This window comes from Xenopus laevis, chromosome 5S (assembly GCF_017654675.1).
Source record: "Xenopus laevis strain J_2021 chromosome 5S, Xenopus_laevis_v10.1, whole genome shotgun sequence".
Lineage (NCBI taxonomy): Eukaryota > Metazoa > Chordata > Amphibia > Anura > Pipidae > Xenopus > Xenopus laevis.
In genome coordinates, this window is record NC_054380.1 from 24949089 (window position 1) to 24970792 (window position 21704).

Below are 21704 nucleotides of genomic sequence, written 5' to 3' on the forward strand. Positions count from 1 at the left end.
TAAAACGTCCGATGAAACTTCTGGGGGAGGTGGGAGGTAAGACTATGGGATAATTCGGATACACACATACATTTATTATACCAAACTGAATCTAAATTTGCATATGCAAATTAGGGGTCGGAAAGAAAAAAGTAGAGTAGTTTTACTTCCTTGTTTTGTGATGAACAGTCGTGATTTCCCTCCCCGCTCATAATTTGCATATGCAATTTAAGATTCAGTTTGGCCAGGCACAAGGATTAAACCGAATCCAAATCCTGCTGAAAAGGGCTTAATCCTGGTGCATCCCTTAAAGGAGACATATAGGATAAATGAAAAAACCCTAATTTTGTAGGCAATTCTAAATAATATATGGTGTTGCTTTTACATGGTGCTAAAAATTATCTTTATAAATAACCTCTTTATTAGAGCTCCCTATAGATGTTCTCTGTCCCTTTCCCTGTATCAAATGAGGGGTGGGCGTGTCCTAACGGTCCCTGCCAGAAGCACAGTAGGAGGGGGACAGCCAATTACAGTCCTGCAGTCACACAAGCACAGACAGGCTTCAGTTCCCTATCAAGTCCTGCTAGCTGCTGATTGGTTCCTGTCCTACAGTGCAGTTAGCTGAGATCCACTGGCTCCCCTGCACAGCCTGGGAATTCAGGGAGCAGGAAGTGGAAGGGAGGAATTATTAGGGTTTTTGCAGAAATATTAAATAAATCAGCCTGAAACACTACTTTTTTAAGCACAATTCTTGTATATCTAAATGAGTATAACACACTGATACATTCTTCTTTTTTTACACAATATGTCTCCTTTAAAGTGGCACATGTTAATACTGTACATAGTGTGGGCAAACCTCTCCCGTGCGTGTTATACAGGACCCTGAAAAAAAAAAATGAGAATAAACAGGCCGGATATTGTAGGTCCTGCAATTTCTTACTGCTGTTGATGGCTAACTTGTGGGACAATTTATTTAAGCTATGAGTTGTAAGTCTGCCTCCATTCAGCTGTACGTACATTTATTGTTTATGGACAGGTTTATCAGGATCCAGTTAACCTGCATACATGTTTGTGGAAAGTGGAGGAAACTCATAAGGGAGAACAAACAAGTTCCTAGCAGACCATGCCCTGACTGTTGCTAAACCTAGGAGCCTGTTTTCCGAAGTCACCCCAAAGTTGCCTCACAAGGAAACTTCGGGCAACTTCAGAAAACAAAGGGCTCCGAGTGCCATCCAGCCAGCGATTTACATTCTAGCCAGCGGGAAGGCAGTTCAGGGAGATTAGTCGTCCCGAAGAAGAGGAGATTTTGTCTAATCTAAACGTGTGTCTTTGCCTTTAAGCTGCAAGTCACAGTTTCCCCAAGAGACCTGCTTATCTTAAATTGTTACAATTGTTTCTTTGCTTATCTTAAATTGTTACTAATGTATCTAAGTGCAGCTACCGCGTATTCTGGAGCTCTCTGGCAAAAGCCAATTAAGTTTTAGAAACGTATCTTTTTCTGGCTGTTCAGCCCAGTGATGAAAAAGAAAATCAGGACATTTCAGTAGCAAACCTGGGACTGTGGGCTGAGCTGTCAAAATCGGGACTATCTTGTGAAAAACGGGACAGTTGGGAGGTATGGGTCTCTGCGTCTCCGTCTTTGCACTCAGGGAGGTAATGCATGGTTGCATAGACCCAATTGGACTACAAGTGCAGCGTCACAATTATAAAAGGATAAATATTGCACCTTCAGCCTCTTACTTCCCTTCAAATAATATGTTTTTGTGATTATAGGAAACAATAGCAAAAAATGGGTAACGGGAATATACAGGGACACTAGGCACCCCTAGTCTTTTACGTTTCAGTCCATCAAACAAGACCGTGATTTACATTATAGTTACACAATTCATGTTGTATAAAGACAACTGAGCAAGTTCAACCCGTCCAACTGATCCCTGGCGCATATACAGTTGTGTTCAGAATAATAGCAGTGTGTGTGAAAAAAAGTGATTTATTTCCATACACACAAATGCATTGGGAATCAAAACATAAAAGAAAATGGATCAAATTTGTGTTATTCCTTTACAGAAAGTGAAGAAAGGGGGATATTAGGCTGTTACAAAAAATTGTATTATTAGGCTTAAGTGCTGGCATGTGGGTGCTTCTTGCAGTTGATCAATGTTGGTGATTTTTTTTTTTTTTTTTTAAGATGGCAAAATCTTGTTGAATTTTTAATGAGGGGTTTAAAAACAAACGACCATTAGTATGTTCTAGAACAGTGGTCCCCAAACTTTTTTACACGTGAGCAACATGTAGATGTAAAAAGAGCATGAACACAAGCATGAAAAATATTCCTGGATGGTGCTTTGTTGACTGGCAGCCTATAAGAGGATTTGTTTAGCAGTGCACCTGTTTTTTATGCAACTAAAACTTGCCTCCAAATCAGAAATTCAAAAATAAGCACCTGCTTTGAGGCCACTGGGAGCAACATCCAAGGGGTTGGTGAGTAACATGTTGCTCATGAGCCACTGGTTGGGGATCACTGTTCTAGAGTATATACAGTATAATGGCTCTCTGGTCACTCAGAAATCTGTACAGTTTCCTTACCCTTCCTAACCTGAAGGTGACTTATGGACAAATTTGACATAATAAATACATTTTTACTTAATTCTATTGCCTGATAGACGATTGCGAAAAAATGAAAAGCCAATATCTTATTCAAAAGTGGGGGTGTTCCCAAATTTATTGTGGAGCTCCAGACACGTGAGTCGTATTCAGACGTTTCGGGTCAACAACTGCCCTTCCTCAAGTGATAGAAGGTTGCCTTTTGAGTGCCTGCTCTATAGATTTCTGGTTTGGATTGCTCCCCTGGCTGAAGGCTCAGGACTGTGTACCTGGGCCTCTTCCATTACTTGGTGAGTTACTATTTGATATTGGACTACCATTTTCTGTTAACCTGAGAATGCCCATTTCCGTTCTGGAAGCACGTCATGGCAGCCAATTAAAACAAACTGTAAGGGTACCTGGTGGTCTAGTGTGGTGGAGGGGACGCCTGTAGCCGTAGTTTTCCCCCCTCTGTTTGACGCGAGCTGCGTGTGACATTGTGCATGTTGTGAAATTCAAATAAGCACGTAGGTCTATGTTTGATAGTTCCTGGATGCATTCTGTATCTGTTCTTGTGTTCCTGACCCTTGCATGTTTTCTGAACGTTGCAGTTTCATTGTCTGTACTGACCTTTGCTAGTTTATTGACCATTCTTTTGGATCCTGATTCTGTACTGCACTATTGGTTTTGACCCCAGCCTCGACTACGTCTCTGATTTTGTACTGCTCTGCCCAATTGGGTATTGACGTGGCCTGACCCTTGACTACGTTCCATGTTCCCCCATCCTTCTTGTACACGTTCAGTTCACAGAACTCTTCCCTTGGTCCTCTCACGTTAAGACCTAACGACATCTGAGTAGCGAAGGGCTCCTCCAGAAGCCAAAGGCGGCTGTTAGAGGCGGAAGTGTGAGCCAAGGCAGGACCTTGACGTTTGTTCTGGGTTTACGGATACCATACACAAACACTCACTTTATATCTAAAATTGTTGCATGGGTCATTTGGATTAAAAATAAATAAAAACACTCCATATATTTCGTCATGTTCATCCCTTTCAAATGGTCACACACACACACACTCTCTCTCTCTCTTTTGGAACTGTGCTGATGTTTTTTAAACCTTTGCAACCTTGTTATGAGCTCAGGGAGTCCTAATGTTGGGCCTCAAAGAACAACAACTATGGAAAGATTACATTGATATGGTCATGCACTGGATCCCAGGCTTAGTTTCTTCTATTACACTACAGCATAGACTAGAGCCATACCTGAGTTGAATTTGGCTAATTTGTCATTTAGATCCCAAGGTAGAAGGGCAGCAATGTCACAGAGCACAATCAATGGCACAATCAGAGTCCTCTGAGGAAACATGTAGCCAGGAAGAAGCAGGGTGATTGGGTGGGTAGGTAGGTAGGTGGCTAGGATACAGTTGGAAAACCTGTGGCAAAAAGGAGACAGACCTGAACTCTTGCACAGTCACTTCTTGCAATTACGAATAGAGTTGAATTAATTTGTAACATTCCCGTAGGTGAGAATTTAGGAACTACAGTAGTAACCATAGCAGTCTCCTTAGAGTTTATGGTGCAGAGACAAATTCTAAAGATATAGGACATGGCATACAAGTATAGGACCTGGGTCACTAATTTAAGTATTAAACACAAAAGGCACATGCATGGCTATAGAGCGAGGTAAATACGCATACGGTGAAGAAGCCCTGTTGAAAATAATGGAATACGCACTGTAGCAATTCCAACTGGGTGTTTGTGAGCAAACAGAAAGAACCGTTGTCTGGAAAACCCCAGGTCCCGAGTATTCTGTATAACAGGTCCCATACCTGTACAATTACCCCTTTGAAGTTCATCCTTTGGCCACTGCCCTTGTTAAAAGGGACCTGTCACCCTAGGAAATAATTTAAAATCATTTTTATCATGTTAGTTGAGCAAAATAAAACTTACAACACTACATTTATTATTTCAATTGTGTTTCCTTCAGTCTTGGAATAATACAATCACAGCACACAGGCAGGAGCCATTTTGTGGACACTGTTATTAAGAAAAGTTGTGTATCGTCCAAAAATCCTGTGTAAGCACCTGAATGGGGGATCTAATGCCCATACACATTGCCCTACACAATTATAGAGTTTGAGGTGGGAAAGGGGGACATGGGGAGAGAAGTGATATGTAGGAAGCGCTGAATGAAAAGTGAAATTAATTGACTGCCCCACCTCTATGCCTCAGGCATAGAGGTGGTCAGGTAATATTTGATTGACAGCTGCCTTCATAACAGGTATGGATGCTTTAATGAAAAAAACAATATGGGTTCCATGTTTAATTTGCAAACGACTGTTGTTATGCAGTTTTTTATGTGTAGCTGACAAGGAACTATTGGTGGATCATTCAGTCACTGTTCCAAGAATATCTAAGACAGAAAATACGTTTTAACTACAGATTTTACCAAAATGGACCTTTATGCTGGGAATCCAGGTGTATCTAGGAAACATGCATTGTCCCCTTCTCTTTCCCTAATTCACATTTGGACTCATGCCCTAAAAGCTAATCTGCTAATCGCGAAAATTTAATATAAGCTTCATCATACTGAAGTAAGAAACTTTCTAAATACAATCATTTAAAAATTCTGCATTGTTTCTGAAAGAATCAAGTTTACGTTCACTATTCCTCTCTCAGCATCTGTTTCTCTTCATTCTGTCTTCATTCAGGTGTTGGGTGTCAGATATTCATTGACAGTTAGATCAAATATAACACTTATAGGGGGGCTCCTTTTGCCTAGAAGATATATTAGAGCTCACTCTATTAAAATCACCATAAATCCTGTCTCTCTACATGCAGGAATTGTGCAAAAGGCAGTTATTTTGTTTGTAGTCGGCTATTTGATGTTAATAAGGAGAACATTGTAATTTAGTGCAGCTCATGACAACATGTTGCTTCAGTTACAATTGTGATGTGTTGGAAATATAAAACTCCACGAAAAGAGTTCAGCCTTTTGTTCCAGTGATTTCTTCTTATATATTACAACAGGGGGTACATTGTTCCCTAATCTTTCTACTGTGATTCCGCTGCTGACTGACCAATATTTTACAACAGTGGCATCACCAGTTATGTGGAATAATAACCCACTCAGTTGTACTTTATACATGGACTAATGTATCAGCTGTTGTATATTAGAATATTAGTACAGGTATGGGATCCGCTATCCTGAAACCCATTATCCAGAAAGGCCGTCTCCCATAGACTCCATTTTATCCAAAAATAAAATTGTGTAATAATAAAACAGTAGCTTGTACTTGATCCCAACTAAGATATAATTTATCCTTATTGGAAGCAAAACCAGCCTATTGGCTTTATTTCATGTTTACATGATTTTCTAGTAGACTCAAGGTATGAAGATCCAAATTACAAAAATATCCATTATCCAGAAACCCCCAGGTCCCGAGCATGCTGGATAACAGATCCCATACCTGTAGTTCTATGATCATGAGCTTCTATACAGGCCATGGGACTCTGGGGAGACTTTGAATATCCTCATATTTCATTACAGAAGGTAAATTCCTTTTTATAATACACAAGTTTCTTTAGAGAATCATGTGACACACATTACAAACTAATTAGAATGGATGACACCATTTCAATCTATTTTACAGGATATTCTCTTGTGTATTATATGGATATAAAGCAGTACTGGCCAAGCAACAGACCTCTAGCGATGTAGAACTGCACATTCCATTGACAGTCACAGATTTAGGAGGAATACTTGGATCTTAGTAAGAACTGGAAGACAGAATTTTGAAAAAATGAGAAAAAAAAAGCTACATGTTAAAGGTCTATTGCTGTATGACCATTAAATATCTCCAGGTGGGGGCCAAGGGCTTTTATACAGGTCATAGAAAAACACTTCATTTGACAAACAGGTTCAGTGAATAAACATTCAGGGAATTAGTGGCACACACAACAGAATTAATATTGGGTTTCATGCCAATGGCATCAATGGGGCCAGCAGATAAATGCCTGGTGTATAGGGTCCCGAGCTCTGACTGCTGCCCATATTGATAAGGAAGAAAGATCTCAGACTGGGGATAATATTTCTATGACTACTACTCAAATAAGGAATGATTGCACCTTGAGGGAATCATTTGTTCTTAGTAACCCTGAGCCATTTACAATAGGAAAGGGGGCTGGAGTGTCAGTGTCATGATACCCCCAGAATATGGACCATAGACAACTCTGACTCATGAACAGAGACTCTGCAGCGTTGGATCAGACACATTTTAAAGGCTCAAATTTAAAGGCATACTGTCATGGGAAAACTTTTTTTTTATTTTCTCCAAAACATATGTGCTGCTCTAGCAGGCTTCTGCACTGAAAACTGTTTTTCAAAAGAGCAAACTCTATTCTATTTTCTATTATCTGTTTTTTAAATTTTGAAATCTGACATGGGGCTAGACATATTGTCAGTTTCCTGGGTGCCCCCAAGTCATGTGACTTGTGCCCTGATTAGGGATGCACCGAATCCATTATTTTGGATTCGGCCGAACCTCCGAATCTTTCGTGAAAGATTTGGCCGAATACCGAACCAAATCTGAATCCTAATTTACATATGCAAATCAGAGGTGGGAAGGGGGAACATTTTTTACTTCGTTGTTTTGTGACAAAAAGTTATGTGATTTCCCTCCCGTCCCTAATTTGCATATGCAAATTAGGATTAGGTTCGGCCAGGCATAAGGATTCGGCCGAATCCTAATCCTGCTAAAAAAGGCCGAATCCCGAACCGAATCCTGGATTCGGTGCATCCCTAGCCCTGATACACTCTTTACTGCTGCACTGCAAGTTGGAGTGATATCACCCCCTCCCCACAAGCAGCCCATCAGCAGAACAATTTGAAGGTAACCAGATAACAACTGCCTGGTAGATCTAAGAACAGCACTCAATAGTAAAAACTCATGGCCAGCTGCGACTACATTTAGTAGAAGAAACAATAGCCTGTCAGAAAGCAGTTCCATAGTGCAGCACTGGCTCTTTCTGAAAGCACATGACCAGGCAAAATGACCTGAGATGCACCTACACACCAATATTACAACTAAAAAAAAATAAATACACTTGTTGGGTTAGGAATGAAATGTTACATGGTAGAGTGAATTATTTCCAGTGTAAACAGTGTCATTTAAAAATCAAAACTGCACCACAAAAATCATGACGGAATCCCTTTAAGCTAAATAAATTAATAGTTACATTTTCCAATGTTTAATTTCAATAAATAAAGAAACAGAAGTGGAACGATGTTATGGGGGATAACAAATAAATAAAAACTAGACATTTTTTTCCATAAAAAAAAAAACAATGCTCAATGTCTCTCCATTTTATATATTCTGCACCCAGTACAAAAATATACCTGCATTATACAGGACCTTAACCCCCCCCCCCCATGAATGTTTCTTTTTACCTTATGCAATTTGCCCTTATATTGAAGCCAAACTTAATTTATTTTTAAAAAGAGGGGGAGGGGCAAAAGTACCACCTGTCAGCTACTGTAGACAACAAAGCCGAGCATATGATTGGCAGCTGTGATTTGTGCTACAGCCCTGGCACCCAGTACATGAGACATATGTTTGGCACAACGCAACATTCAGAATTATGGAGGAGCTTCTGTATTGCTGATGGATTATGGGAATAATAATACAAAAGGTTTAACGGCAGCCATACCAACCCAGATTTGACCTCACTCCCTGCCAACTGGCGCCTCTGTTCTGACAGTCTAAAGTGAAAATCTTTCTGCTGATGCTCCTTTCTTGGCATAGAGATGGGCAAGAGCAAACAGACAAGTGCGAGAGGCCTTGTTTCATGTAAACACATATGGAAACCGTACATCCCCACTATAAACTGGCCGTACCAACTCTACGATGTCCCGGCAGCTAATTGTTTAATAAGTGTTACTGCCGGGAAGCAGAGTTGCACCTACACGAGTTCTCATGGAGTGATACTGAGTGATTTAACATGTAAGTGCCCTTGTAAGTACAAAAGAAAAGTCATACCCTCCGAATGCAATCTTATAAAAGTAATCTCTCCAGTAACGTTACATTATTTTATAAAGTTCTATGAAAATACTTTGTGTACACATGAGTCCTAACAATCGCCAGACTGTCATTTGTTAAACCTAGAGATTTATATGGCAACAAAATAAAATGCTGACAAGATGCGCCGCCATTATACAGATGGCATGGGGATCTGCTTGGCTGAGGTGCTCTCACAGTCTTGCATCAAGTCATTGGCTGTATGATAGTGCATGGCGATATAGGACTTGGCAAATCCAAAGGTGGAGTTGACCGGCTGCAGGCTGTTGGGGGTGCTGAGTTCTTGGGAGGGGCTGCTGTTGTAAATACTGTAATAGGGTTCAATGCGAGTATTGATTGGAGTGGAGCTGCTTTGGGCGTAGTGTTGATGCCCTGCAGACCCCTTAGGGCTTAGAACACTGTCTTTAGAATGGCTTGGGCCACACGCTTGGTCCACAAACTTCTTTTGTGGTTTTGGAGACAGCATGTAGGCGGAGTTGGTCTCATGGTGAGATGACTTGTTCCTGTTGGCCTCCAGACTCCCTTTGCCCATGGCACGTAAGCGGGTCTTTTTTTTGCAACATAAAAAGCCAAGGGCAACGTACTGCAGACACCAGAGGACCCTTCTCCTCAGTCCGGCGCTGTTACGGGAATAAATAAAAGGGTTCAAGCCCGACTTCAGGAATATGAGCGTGAAGCCACAAAGTTCAAACTGGTACAGGATAAAACTGCTGTTACTGGTCAGGACGTCTTGGACCAATGAGATGCCTAACGGGAGGCAACAGATTAAAACAGAAAGGACAATGACAACACAAGTCACCACCGCCTTGGAGTCCTTCGCAGTGGACAGGTTGACGGCAGAGACGAGCTGCAAGCGACTGGCTGGCACCGGCACCTGGCTGAGCTTTTTGGTGTAGGCATGGGTCTGGACATGCTGTAGTTTATTGTAGTTCTGATTCCTGTACAGAGCGGGCACAGCACAATGTACACCGTCTACTGCCGGCCCAATAAATGGCTGCGGCCTTGATGTGTCTACAGTGATTACTGGGCATTTTCGGACTTGGGCATTTTTTCTCAGCGTTTGCGCGATCATGATGTAGGAAACAGACACAATGGCAACACAGAAGGTAAAATCGATGACGTACAAGTACAAGATAATTTTCCCCTCGCCGTTAATCAGGCTGTACATAGGAAGGCAAATGCGAGACTTCCGTGTCCTTAGCGTGGCCAGAGTGGCCAAAGTAAAACTCGTCGTCCACAACAGAACAGTCAGCATTAAAGTGCAAGGGAAGGAGGCCGTCCTATTGGGCTGCTGGCCGAGAACCATTCGCAGGCGGTGAAGCGCAATCACGGCCACCGTTTTCAGAGACATGATAATAAATCCCGAACTGGTGAGATGGAAAGTGAAGCAAAACGCATCTGGGACATTTTTGCCGGAATCTAAAAACAAGACGAAGGCAAACATGGGGGCTGAAATGCAGCAGATGAAAAGGTCACAGAAGGACAAATTCAGGATCATGAAGTCAAAGTTGGTCCGGAATTTCCTAAAGGCAGGGTCGAAGAAGGACAAGAAGACTACAAGGTTTCCATAGGATCCCAGGCAGAAGATGATGACCAGTAGAAAAGTGCAGGTGACCAGGGTGGCGGTGTGTATAATCTCCTGGATGTCTCGAAATGTAGTGTTGCCGATGTGTGACATGGATGTGCTGTTCACATAATCGTAATGACCCGGCTCACCAAACTCCGGCATTCTGTCTGTTAGATTCATCTTAATACTGGGGCAGGTTCCCTAGATCGTTGTTGGATCAGCCCAGGACAAAGCCCCCCCAGGCAAATCCATAACTGGGGGGTTTACATCAGAACCGATGGATCCGGGGTCCAGGAAGCCTGAAAGGCAAATAGAAAGGAAAGCCATAGTATAAAACTGGATAAAACTTGTTCTATAAAGTCACACAGATATAAAGGAATTTTGTACTCACCGAAAAATCCTTTTCTAGTAGGCCCGTACTGTCAGTGCAGACGTTAGGGTATTTGTCTTCATCACCTCTGGAGGCAGGACAGAAGAATTGATGTCTCTTGGCCCCTCCTACTGGTTATATGAGCTGGCTCCACCTCTCATCCTCAGTTCGGTTGTAAAGCTCAGTTGGTGGAGACAGAAAGAGTAGAAGGAAGGGCAAGAGACAAAAGGCAGAAAGGATAGCGAGAAAGAGGTCCCGTGGCCCATACTAAAATCAGCCTGGGTGGGACTTACTGCACTGACAGTACGGGCCTACTAGAAAAGGATTTTCGGTGAGTACAAAATTCCTTTTTCTCTAGTCGGCCCTACTGTCAGTGCAGACGTTAGGGGACGTAACAAAGCTGTCCCGTGAACTGGGTGGGTAATCAATACTGAATTTTGCAGATTGAACTAGCTATTGAGCTACTGCAGCTTGAAGAACTTTTCGGCCAAAAATGGCAGATTGTGAAGCAAAAACATTTAACTTGTAAAACTTAATGAAAGTGTTGGGTGAAACCCATGTGGCGGCAGTGCAGATTTGTGCAGGTGATGCCAAATTGAAAAGAGCCCAGGATGTGCTTTGAGCTCTGGTGGAATGTGCCTTCACAGCAAATGGTCTAGGTCTCTGTTGTCTATCATAAGCAGAATGGATAGTTTCCACAAGCCAGCGTGCCACAGTTCTTTTAGAAATAGCTTTTCCTTTATAAGCCTTCGAGTAAGAGACCAGCAAAGAGTCGGAAGAACGGTACGGTGCTGACCGTTTCAAATAAATCTTAACAGCTCTGACGACATCCAATGTATGCAATTTTGCCTCTTTATCATTTTGTGGATTAGGGCAGAAGGACGGCAGAACGACGTCCTGGTTCAAATGGAAGTCAGAAACGACCTTGGACAGAAACGTGGGAGTAGTGCGCAGAACCACCTTATCCTGATGTATAACCAACCACGGTTCCTTACATGAGAATGCAGCAATCTCAGAGACTCGTCTAGCTGACGTCACTGCAATAAGAAAGGTTACCTTGAGCGACAGCCATTTGAGATCACACGTACTGAGTGGTTCAAACGGTGATTTTTGCAGGGCATCCAAGACTAAGGGGAGATCCCATGGTGGTAGCGGTTCCCTGAGAGGTGGTCTGAATCGAATCACTCCTTTAAAGAATTGTTGAACGGTGGTATCGTCCGCCCAACGATTATGTGTGAGGACTGACAAGGCCGACACCTGAGTCTTTAAAGTGCGTAAGCTTAGGCCTTTCTGAAAACCATCCGTTAGGAATTCGATGATGTGAATGGTGGACACCTGTTGCCAAGGGGTCTGATGCCGGTCACACCAGGCAATGAAAGTTCTCCACACCTTATGGTATATTCTGGCTGTAGATGGTTTGCGTGCTTTCAATAAAATGTCTACTGCCGTCTGTGAGAACCCCTGTTGGGTCCACCATGCGGATTCAAGAGCCACGCCGTTAAACGTAGAAGGGGTAGATGTGGATGCTTGAGAGGGCCCTGAGAGAGCAAAGCTGGTTGGAGTGGCAGTCTCCAAGGTTTGGCAATGGACAGTCGAATCAGATCTGTGTACCACACTCTGTTGGGCCAGTCTGGTGCTATGAGAATCACCGTGGCCTCGCTCAGTTTGATCTTTCTGATTACCCTTGGTAAGATGGCCAATGGTGGAAATGCGTATATTAGTCTGAAATTCCACGGAATGACGAGTGCGTCCACAAAGGCTGCCCCCGGATCTCTTGTTCTGGCGCAGTAAAGGGGGACTTTGTGGTTGTGCCTGGAAGCCAACATGTCGATATCCGGCATGCCCCATTTGTAAGTTAAGCGGGCAAACACTTCGTTGTTCAGTGACCACTCTCCTTGATCTATTGTCGTTCTGCTGAGGTAGTCTGCTTCCCAGTTTTGGACCCCCGGGATGAATACTGCAGATATGTTGGGAACGTACTGTTCTGCCCAACTCAGGATGTGTGATACTTCCTGCATAGCTCTTGCGCTGTGGGTTCCGCCCTGCTTGTTGATATAGGCCACTGCTGTGGCATTGTCCGATTGAATTCTGATCGGTAAGGACTGTAGTAGGGGTGTCCATCTCTGTAGAGCTAGTACAACTGCCCGAAGCTCCAAGATATTGATTGGTAGGGACGCTTCTTCTGGCGTCCACAGGCCCTGAAGCGTGTGATGTTTGTAGACTGCCCCCCAGCCCCGTAGGCTGGCATCTGTAGTTACTATCTCCCACGAGGGATTTGCCCAGCTTCGACCTTGTCGTAGATGGTCTGGTACTGTCCACCATACTAGACTGGTTCTGGTGAGCGAACTGATTGGAATTTGCTGCTGTAGATCCCTGTGGTTCTTGTTCCAATAAGCTAGGAAGTTGCGTTGAAGTGGTCTGATGTGAAACCTGGCAAATGGAATGGCCTCCAGGCTGGAGACCATGAACCCCAAAAGACGAAGACAGTCCTCTGCCGAAACCGTTGTCGCGGTCAGGAAAGCTTGAGTGGTGGAGATCAAAGTTTCCCACCTTGTCTGATGGAAGAAACACCTTCTGGCAAATTGAATTGAATTGGAGGCCTAGAAAAAGAATGTTCTGGCTTGGAGTGAGATTGCTTTTGCGGTAGTTTATCAGCCAGCCGTGCTGAGTAAGGACTCGTAAGCATGTTGCTGTGTCGTTGGCTGCCTGTGAAGCACAAGGGGACAGAATGAGAAGGTCGTCCAGGTAAGGGATTATGCGGATCCCCAACGATCTGATGTAAGCCACTATTGGTGATAGCACCTTGGTGAATACCCGTGGAGCAGTACAAAGCCCAAAGGGCAATGCCGTAAACTGATAGTGTGAGTCTTTGACGGCAAACCGTAGGAATCTGCGGGATTCCGGATAAATAGGAATGTGTAAGTATGCGTCCTGTAAGTCTATCGAGGTCATGAACACATTTGGTTCCATGGCTGCAATCACTGTTCGGACTGATTCCATCTTGAATTTTTGATTTGCAACTAGAGGGTTCAGTGGCTTGAGATTTAGAACTGGTCTGAAGGTTCCTTCCTTCTTCCGTACTAGAAAAAGGTTTGAGTAAAACCCCCTGTACCTTTGGATTTCTGGTACGGGCTCTATGACCCCAGTGTTCAACAGTGTTGTAATTGCTTGTTGAAGCAAGTGTTGTTTGTGTGGAGCGGTGGAAGACGGGAGAAACCTTCTTTGTGGTAGATGAGGAGTGAAAGGAATTCTGTAACCCTGACCAATTATGCTGAGTACCCAAGAATCTGATACATGTGTTTGCCATTCTCCTAGGTATCTCTGAAGTCTGCCCCCTATTTGTTGCGGACTGAGTCCCTGCTGGGAGTCAGGCGGAGTTGGGTTTAGGTGTGTTTGGTTTCTTATTTGTGCGGCTTTGTTTGGTGCCAGCTGGGTCTGGGCCGTTTGTTACCCTGATCTGATGGTGTTGGCCTGTAGGTGGACCGAAAGGGCCTACTTTGGGAGGTCCAGTTTCGTCTGGGTTGGTTTCGGTTTGACATCTCAAATTTCTGTCTTTTTCCAGTGGGTAGAAAGGTGCTCTTACCCCCTGTGACCTCTGCAATAATTTGCTTCAAGTCTGGGCCGAATAACGAATCTCCTGCGAATTTAAGTGACAGTAGTCTTAGTTTGGAAGCGGTGTCCCCCGACCAATGTCGTAGCCAGAGTGCACGACGTGCCACAACAATGTTTGCAGTTGATTTGGCCGCCAACTTTACTACCTCCATAGCAGCATCCGCTAAAAATGCTAGAGTAGAACTCAGCCTGTCTACCTCAGCTTGAAGTTGTTGGTGAGATGACGGTGGGTGAAGGGTAAGTTCCTGTGCCCAATGCTTGGCCGTGCGAGATAGTCCCGCCGATGCTGCGGCCGGGCGTAAAATTGCTGCCGCCTGAACATATGCTCTTTTTAGAGTAGATTCCATGCGGCGGTCTAGGGCATCTCTGAATGCGGCTTCTTCCGCAGGTAGTGCGGTCTGCCTGGATAGGCGAGCAACCGCCGAATCTACCCTATGGGGCTTTATCCCATTTCTTTTGATAATCCTCGGGTACAGGATACGTTTTGAAAAATCTCTGGGTGAGAGCAATGCGTCTGTCTGGTTGAGCCCATTCGGTCTCAATTGCCTGTGTAATAGCACCGAAAACAGGAAAGGTTTGCTTGGGCTTTTTATGGACTCCCAGTAGTTTATCAGCCTTAGACAGAGTGACAGTCTCATCTCTGATTTCTAAAGTTTGTAGCATCTCCCTAAGTAATTTCTTGGACATATCTGGATTTGCTGCAGATGGAGTATCAGCATCAGAGTCAGAGTTGGATGAATGTGCATGATCAGATAATTCGGATTCCAAAAAGGGGGGTTTATCTTCCTCTGAGTCTGATGCTAACCCCTCCTCAGATTCTGAGGCTGAGGATTCAGGAACTCGATTTTTACGTTTTTTAGAATGTTTTCCTGTCTGAACCTGTGGATTCTGAACAGTGTGCATGATCCACTGCAAAAACTCTCCCAGTTGTGGTGGTGCAGGTGGATGTACAGGGGATGGATTAAGTTGTTCCCAAGGCATGGCTGGAGAAGTCTCCACTCTAGGTTGTGAAGTACCAGGAATGGCTGGTGGAGGGGTATTTGGGGCAGAATTGGATCCCTCTAAAGCTAGGGCTTGAGCAGGTTGTGGGGAAAGCACAGGTGGTTCTTGTGTCTCCTCCGCCCTAGGTTTCTTACAGTCTGAGCAGTATATTTTTTCAGACTTCCGTAAGGAATGTTTGCAAGTTTTGCATTTAGGCTGTTTGTCAGGCTTCTTTGCCTTTTTAGTGGATAGTAACTCGTCCCTGAGTTCCCTCAGAGAATCAGCTTTTTCCATATTGTGTAAATGGAATGGACTCACGTTTCTAGCAGGCTGGTGTGCGTGAGTGCAGCAGTGCCTGCAGCCGTCTGTGGTAATCTGAGTGTGCTGGAGTCTGTCGCCAAGTCAGAACGGCCGTGTAATGAGCAGGAGGAAGCGTTGGCTGCCTCCGGAGGCGCTGTACATGAAGTTGCGGTGAACTAAAATGGCGCCCGACATTGACGTCAGTACGTCTAACACGCGCCGGGAATGGCGCGAAAGACTCGCGTATAGAGGCTATGGCGTTCTGGCGTTGCCTAGCAACCCGCGCCTCTGGAGAGTGAGCCGCGCCCTGTAGTGTTATTGGCGCATAGAGGGGAACACTGCGAACCCTCCATACAGTGAAAATACGCGTCTATAGTGCCCAAAACGGTAGTCTTAGTTTGGAAGTGTAAATGCCTGGAGCATATGTGAGGCAACCCATTTAGACAGCTCTGCGTGTCATTGGGTCCCGCATGCACGATTTTGCATGTCTGCTAGGCTGCTCATGAACAGCTCTGCGTGTTCAGTTTGAGTGTCAGCCTGCAATCCACGTCCTCCTGGTTCCTGTTGTACCCTGAAAACGGCAGCTCTGCGTGCCTGACAGTACAGGGTAATAAAAATGAAGCTGTAAACAAAAGGAAGAAAAAAATAAAAAATAAGAGAGAAATATTGCCTGTCCTACACCTCCGAGGCAGGACAAAAGAACTGAGGATGAGAGGTGGAGCCAGCTCATATAACCAGTAGGAGGGGCCAAGAGACATCAATTCTTCTGTCCTGCCTCCAGAGGTGATGAAGACAAATACCCTAACGTCTGCACTGACAGTAGGGCCGACTAGAGAAAATGGAGCTCCAAGGTAGAGACCTGCAGTGTATCCAGGGCCCTCCTAATACCTGCAACGCACTTGGGTTTTGGCTACAAAGTTCCTGATTCACCAACCAGGCGGATGGAGCATGGGGACTCTGCCTGGGGATCTGCTTTAGCTGCGGGTCTATCCCTCCCACCAATGCCGATCTAGCTTATTTGGTCCCTTAAAGAAGAACTAAACCCCCCGCGATGTTAAGTCCCCACTGCCCCCCTACTTGCCTCCCCTCTGCAGTCTTACCCCAGAATTCTGTGTCCTCTTGAAATAGTGACCGCACATGCAGAGTGAGTGCAGTGGAGCTCACGGGCACCATCTCCTTCTCTTCGCTCACTCTGCATGTGCGCTCATTATTTCAAGAGGGGACAGAACTCTGGGGTAAGACTGTGCAGGGGGAGGCAGGGAGGGGGCCAACAGTGGTCCAGTGGGGACTTAATATCGCAGGGGGGTTAGTTGTCTGCCTCCAGAGTGAGGTCATCTGCGGCTGCGTGGTTCACTGGGTCAGGTGGTGAGTAAACCCTAGTGGGTTGGGTAGCGCGTCTAGTAAAGAGGTATATTACACAAAAGCCATGAATATCTTGTAAATTATATCCTTATAAACGATGAGTACTGATGTCATCAGTTATAACGGTGAGTAGTGATGTCATTTTTGTCACATGACTCACAGAAACGTGTATTATAATAAATAAAGTAGCCCTTGTTGCAAAATATGAGGATATTAGAAGTAACCTTGGAGTTCGCTGACCTGTATAAAAGCACTCGGCCTTCGGCCTTGTGCTTTTATATGATCATGGAACTCCTTGTGACTTATAATATCCTTATACTTTACAATAGGGGGTACTTTATTCACTATATAATGGAGTGGTGGGTGTGGGTTGGGCACTACTAAGGTTGGGCACTACTAAGGTTGGGCTCAGGCCCGGACTGGCAATCTGTGAGTTCTGGCAAATGCCAGAGGGGCTGCTATAAGGTGCCATAGAAAGTCAGTATTTAGTGGGCTGATTGGGCCTCTGTGTACCTGAAATGCCAGGGCCTATTTTAATTCTCAATCCAGACATGGTTGGGCTCTAGGTCAATTTGCTGTAGGTAAGTCCCATATAATCAACAGCTTCATGGCTTGAGGCTGCCGGGCCACAGCAAGGGGCCCGGGATGAAGTGAGGGAAGGAGGGACTAACAATGTATTGACACGGGAGCCCAACCTGAAAGGGAAAAATACAAATGTGTATTCCTCCAGCTGCTGTTGGACTACAACTCCCAGCATCCAAAATACAACTCCCGATTTCCAAATAAACCCAGGTGTTTCCATTAACAGAGGCCCAAACAGACCCAATGGAGAGCGAGTGTCTATGGAAAATGACAATTATATGCGGAAGTATAAATGGCCAGTCCTAAGGGCCATAGTTACTGGGATACCCCCAGTTACAAGGACACATACATACGTCAACAAAACCTAAAAAACATTTCTTTTGTGGTTTTTGATCTATGCCATTTGGCACAATATACAGATTGCTCACCATGCAGGGAGTTAAAGTTCAGGCAGCAGCCGAATGGGCCATTTACTGACACTGGCGCTATTATTAGCTTGTATTATCATTATTAGCTTGTATCATTATTAGCTTGTATTATTATCATTATCCGGTAATCCGATCCACATACGCCCGTGGGGCCCTTGTGTATGTGATGTTGGGGCCCAAGCCGGGTAGAAGGCGTGAGATCGGCGCTGGATCCTCACAGTAGGCGGAGAATTGGCCCGGCAGCTTCTTGTAGCAGCTTGTGAGCGCTTCAGGCACCGGGATCCGCCCGTCACTCTCTCAATAACATCCCACTAACCTGCGCACCCCCGGCCTACCGATAGCCTCATTCAGGGGATTCGCCGTCACCAAGGCAAAGCCATAAATCGAGAACACTATTTACCTGCGCGCTCTCTCATCCCGCCCCTCGCGGCTTCCGTTCTGCATCAGTTGGGGGGGGGGCCGTAGTGAAGCAGGAGGAGGCTGCAGGCGGCCGGTGTGGGTACCAGTTCTAATATGGCCGGCCACTGACGTCACAAGAGTCGTCGGTGGGTGGGCGGGGCCCAGAGTTGAATTAGCGGCCGGAGCAGAAGCGTCAGATGTTGACAAGGCCCGCGCGTGTCTGACAGCTGGCGCAGTGCTTGATGGGAAGGCGCGGAATTGACATGATCTTAGTGCTGGTGACGCAGTAATGTCAAAGGAAACAAGGGAGCCAAACACAGATGTGAATAAAACATACTTCCAAGGATATATATCTCTTTATTTTATATATATATTTCTGTATATATATATATATATATATATATATATATATATATATATATATATATATATATATATATATATATATATATATATATATATATATATATATATATATTATGTGGAGAATGGCACTTTATTTTGTGTCTTGTCTGGCCACCAACATCTCCTCCATCTCTTCCTTCCTTCTGTATCTGTCCTGCACCAACATCTCCTCGCTCTCTTTTCCTTCCTTCTGTATCTGTCCTGTACAATCTCTTCCCTCTTTTCCTTCCTTCTGTATCTGTCCTGTACAATCTCTTCCCTCTTTTCCTTCCTTCTGTATCTGTCCTGTACAATCTCTTCCCTCTTTTCCTTCCTTCTGTATCTGTCCTGTACAATCTCTTCCCTCTTTTCCTTCCTTCTGTATCTGTCCTGTACAATCTCTTCCCTCTTTTCCTTCCTTCTGTATCTGTCCTGTACAATCTCTTCCCTCTTTTCCTTCCTTCTGTATCTGTCCTGTACAATCTCTTCCCTCTTTTCCTTCCTTCTGTATCTGTCCTGTACAATCTCTTCCCTCTTTTCCTTCCTTCTGTATCTGTCCTGCACCAACATCTCTTCCCTCTCTTTTCCTTTCTTCTGTATCTGTCCTGCACCAACATCTCTTCCCTCTCTTTTCCTTTCTTCTGTATCTGTCCTGCACCATCTCTTCCCTCTTTTCCTTCCTTCTGTATCTGTCCTGCACCAACATCTCCTCGCTCTCTTTTCCTTCCTTCTGTATCTGTCCTGCACCAACATCTCCTGCCTCTCTTTTCCTTCCTTCTGTATCTGTCCTGCACCAACATCTCTTCCCTCTCTTTTCCTTCCTTCTGTATCTGTCCTGCACCATCTCTTCCCTCTTTTCCTTCCTTCTGTATCTGTCCTGCACCAACATCTTCTCCCTCTCTTTTCCTTCCTTCTGTATCTGTCCTGCACCAACATCTCCTGCCTCTCTTTCCGTTCCTTCTGTGTCTGTCTTGCTCCATTCTCAGCAATGAAACCGGCGACGCAGCAAAGATACGACTCAACATTCCCAAGATGACTTCTAAGAGGGATTTGGCCAAATCTACATATGCAAATTAGGGGTTGGATTCAGTTATGAATTTGGTTGAAACTTTCATGAATTGGGAGTTGGTCTGATCCCAAAAAAGGGGATTTGGTGCATTTCTGTTTCTAACATAATTTCATAGTTCATCAAGTTCAACCCATCCAAATGAAAACCCAGCATCCATACATACACCCCTCCATACTTTTAATTAAATTCTATATACCCATATCTATACTAACTATAGAGTTTAGTATCACAATAGCCTTTGATATTATGTCTGTCCAAGAAATCATCCAAGCCCCTCTTAAAGGCATTAACTGAATCAGCATCACAACATCATCCCCCCTCAAGAGTCTTTTTTTCCAGAGAAAACAACCTCAAACATGACAGTCTCTCCTAATAATTTAAGTCTTCCGTCCCTCTAACCAGTTTAGTTGCACTTAGTCTCTGCACTCTCTCCAGTTCATTTACAGTCTCTCAATTCTTTGGAGTTTGTTTATCATTGGCTGAGCTTTCAAAGTAGCAACTTCCTTTTAATATATAACATGCCTTATGGAAACAGTAGTATTTCAGCAGTGACATAAAGTTTATTGGATTAACAGAAAATATGCAATGTGCATCATAACAAGCCTCCTTTTGCAAATGTAACAGCCTCTAGACGCCTCCTTTAGCCTTTGATGTGTCTGGATTCTGGATGGTGGTATTTTTGACCATTCGTCCATACAAAATCTCTCCAGTTCAGTTACATTTGATGACTGCCGAGCATGGACAGCCTGCTTCAAATCATCCCATGGATTTTTGATGATATTCAAGTCGGGGGACTGTGACGGCCATTCCAGAATATTGTACTTCTCCCTCTGCATTAATGTCTTTGTAGATTTCGATGTGTGTTTAGGGTCATTGTCTTGTTGGAATATCCAACCCGTGCGTAACTTCAACTTTGTGACTGATGCTTGAACATTATCCTGAAGAATTTGTTGATATTGGGTTGAATTCTTCTGACCCTTACCCTAAACTAGCCACACAGCCCCACAGCATGATGGAACCTCCACCAAATTTACAGTAGGTAGTAGGTGTTTTTCTTGGAATGTGGTGTTCTTCTTCCTCCATGCAAAGCTCATTTTGTTATGACCAAACAACTGAATTTTTGTCTCATCAGTCCAAAGCACTTTGTTCCAAAATGACTATGGCTTGTCTAAATGAGCTTTTGCATAGAACAAGCGACTCTGTTTGTACTGTGAGTGCAGAAAGGTCTTCTTTCTCATCACCCTGCCATACAGGTGTTCTTTGTGCAAACTGTGCTGAGATGTAGAATGATGTACAGATGCACCATCTGCAGCAAGATGATCTTGCAGGTCTTTGAAAGTGATCTTTGCGTTGTCTGGAACCATTCTCACAATCCTCCGCATATGCTGCGCCAGTATTTTTCTTGGCCTGCAGACCTGGGTTTTACAGAAACTGTGCCTGTGGCCTTCCATTTCCTGATTACATTCTTTACAGTTGAAACTGACAGTTTAAACCTCTGAGATAGCTTTTTGTAGCCTTCCCCTAAACCATGATACTGAACAATATTTGTTTTCAGATCTCTGAGCGTTGCTTTGAGGATCCCATGCTGTCACTCTTCAGAGTCAAACAGAAGAAGAACTTGCTATTGGCCACCTTAAATACCTTTTCTCATGATTGGACACACCTGCCTATGAAGTTCAAGGCTTAACGAGCTAATCCAACCAATTTGGTGTTGCCAGTAAACAGAATTGAGCAGTTACATTCAAATTAGCAAAATTACAAGGGTACTCATATTTTTGCACAGCCAGTTTTTCACATTTGATTTAATTTCATACAACTGAATACTGCTTCTCTAAAAAATCTTTGTTCAGAAAACACCCCAGTACTCAGATGTTCCTGGGAAATATAGCAACGTTTTCTTAGCGAGTGCTCACGAGTAGTTAACAATGCGCGTGCACCAAATTCGGAACTGAACAACTGTGCAGAATCGGCAGTCTTGGTCTTGGTGCAATAGTGGAGAATTCTGGGAATCTCT

General features: G+C 44.1%; 1 protein-coding gene across 2 annotated transcripts; it reads right to left on the reverse strand.

Moving 5' to 3' along the window:
* Positions 1–7793: 7793 nt before the first annotated feature.
* Positions 7794–18280, reverse strand: gpr75.S (G protein-coupled receptor 75 S homeolog). 2 transcript variants are annotated; one of them, NM_001091451.1, is given in 2 exon segments: positions 7794–10502; positions 18239–18280. In NM_001091451.1, a coding segment is annotated over 1 exon segment (1596 nt). In that variant the 5' UTR covers positions 10366–10502; positions 18239–18280; the 3' UTR covers positions 7794–8769.
* Positions 18281–21704: the final 3424 nt, after the last annotated feature.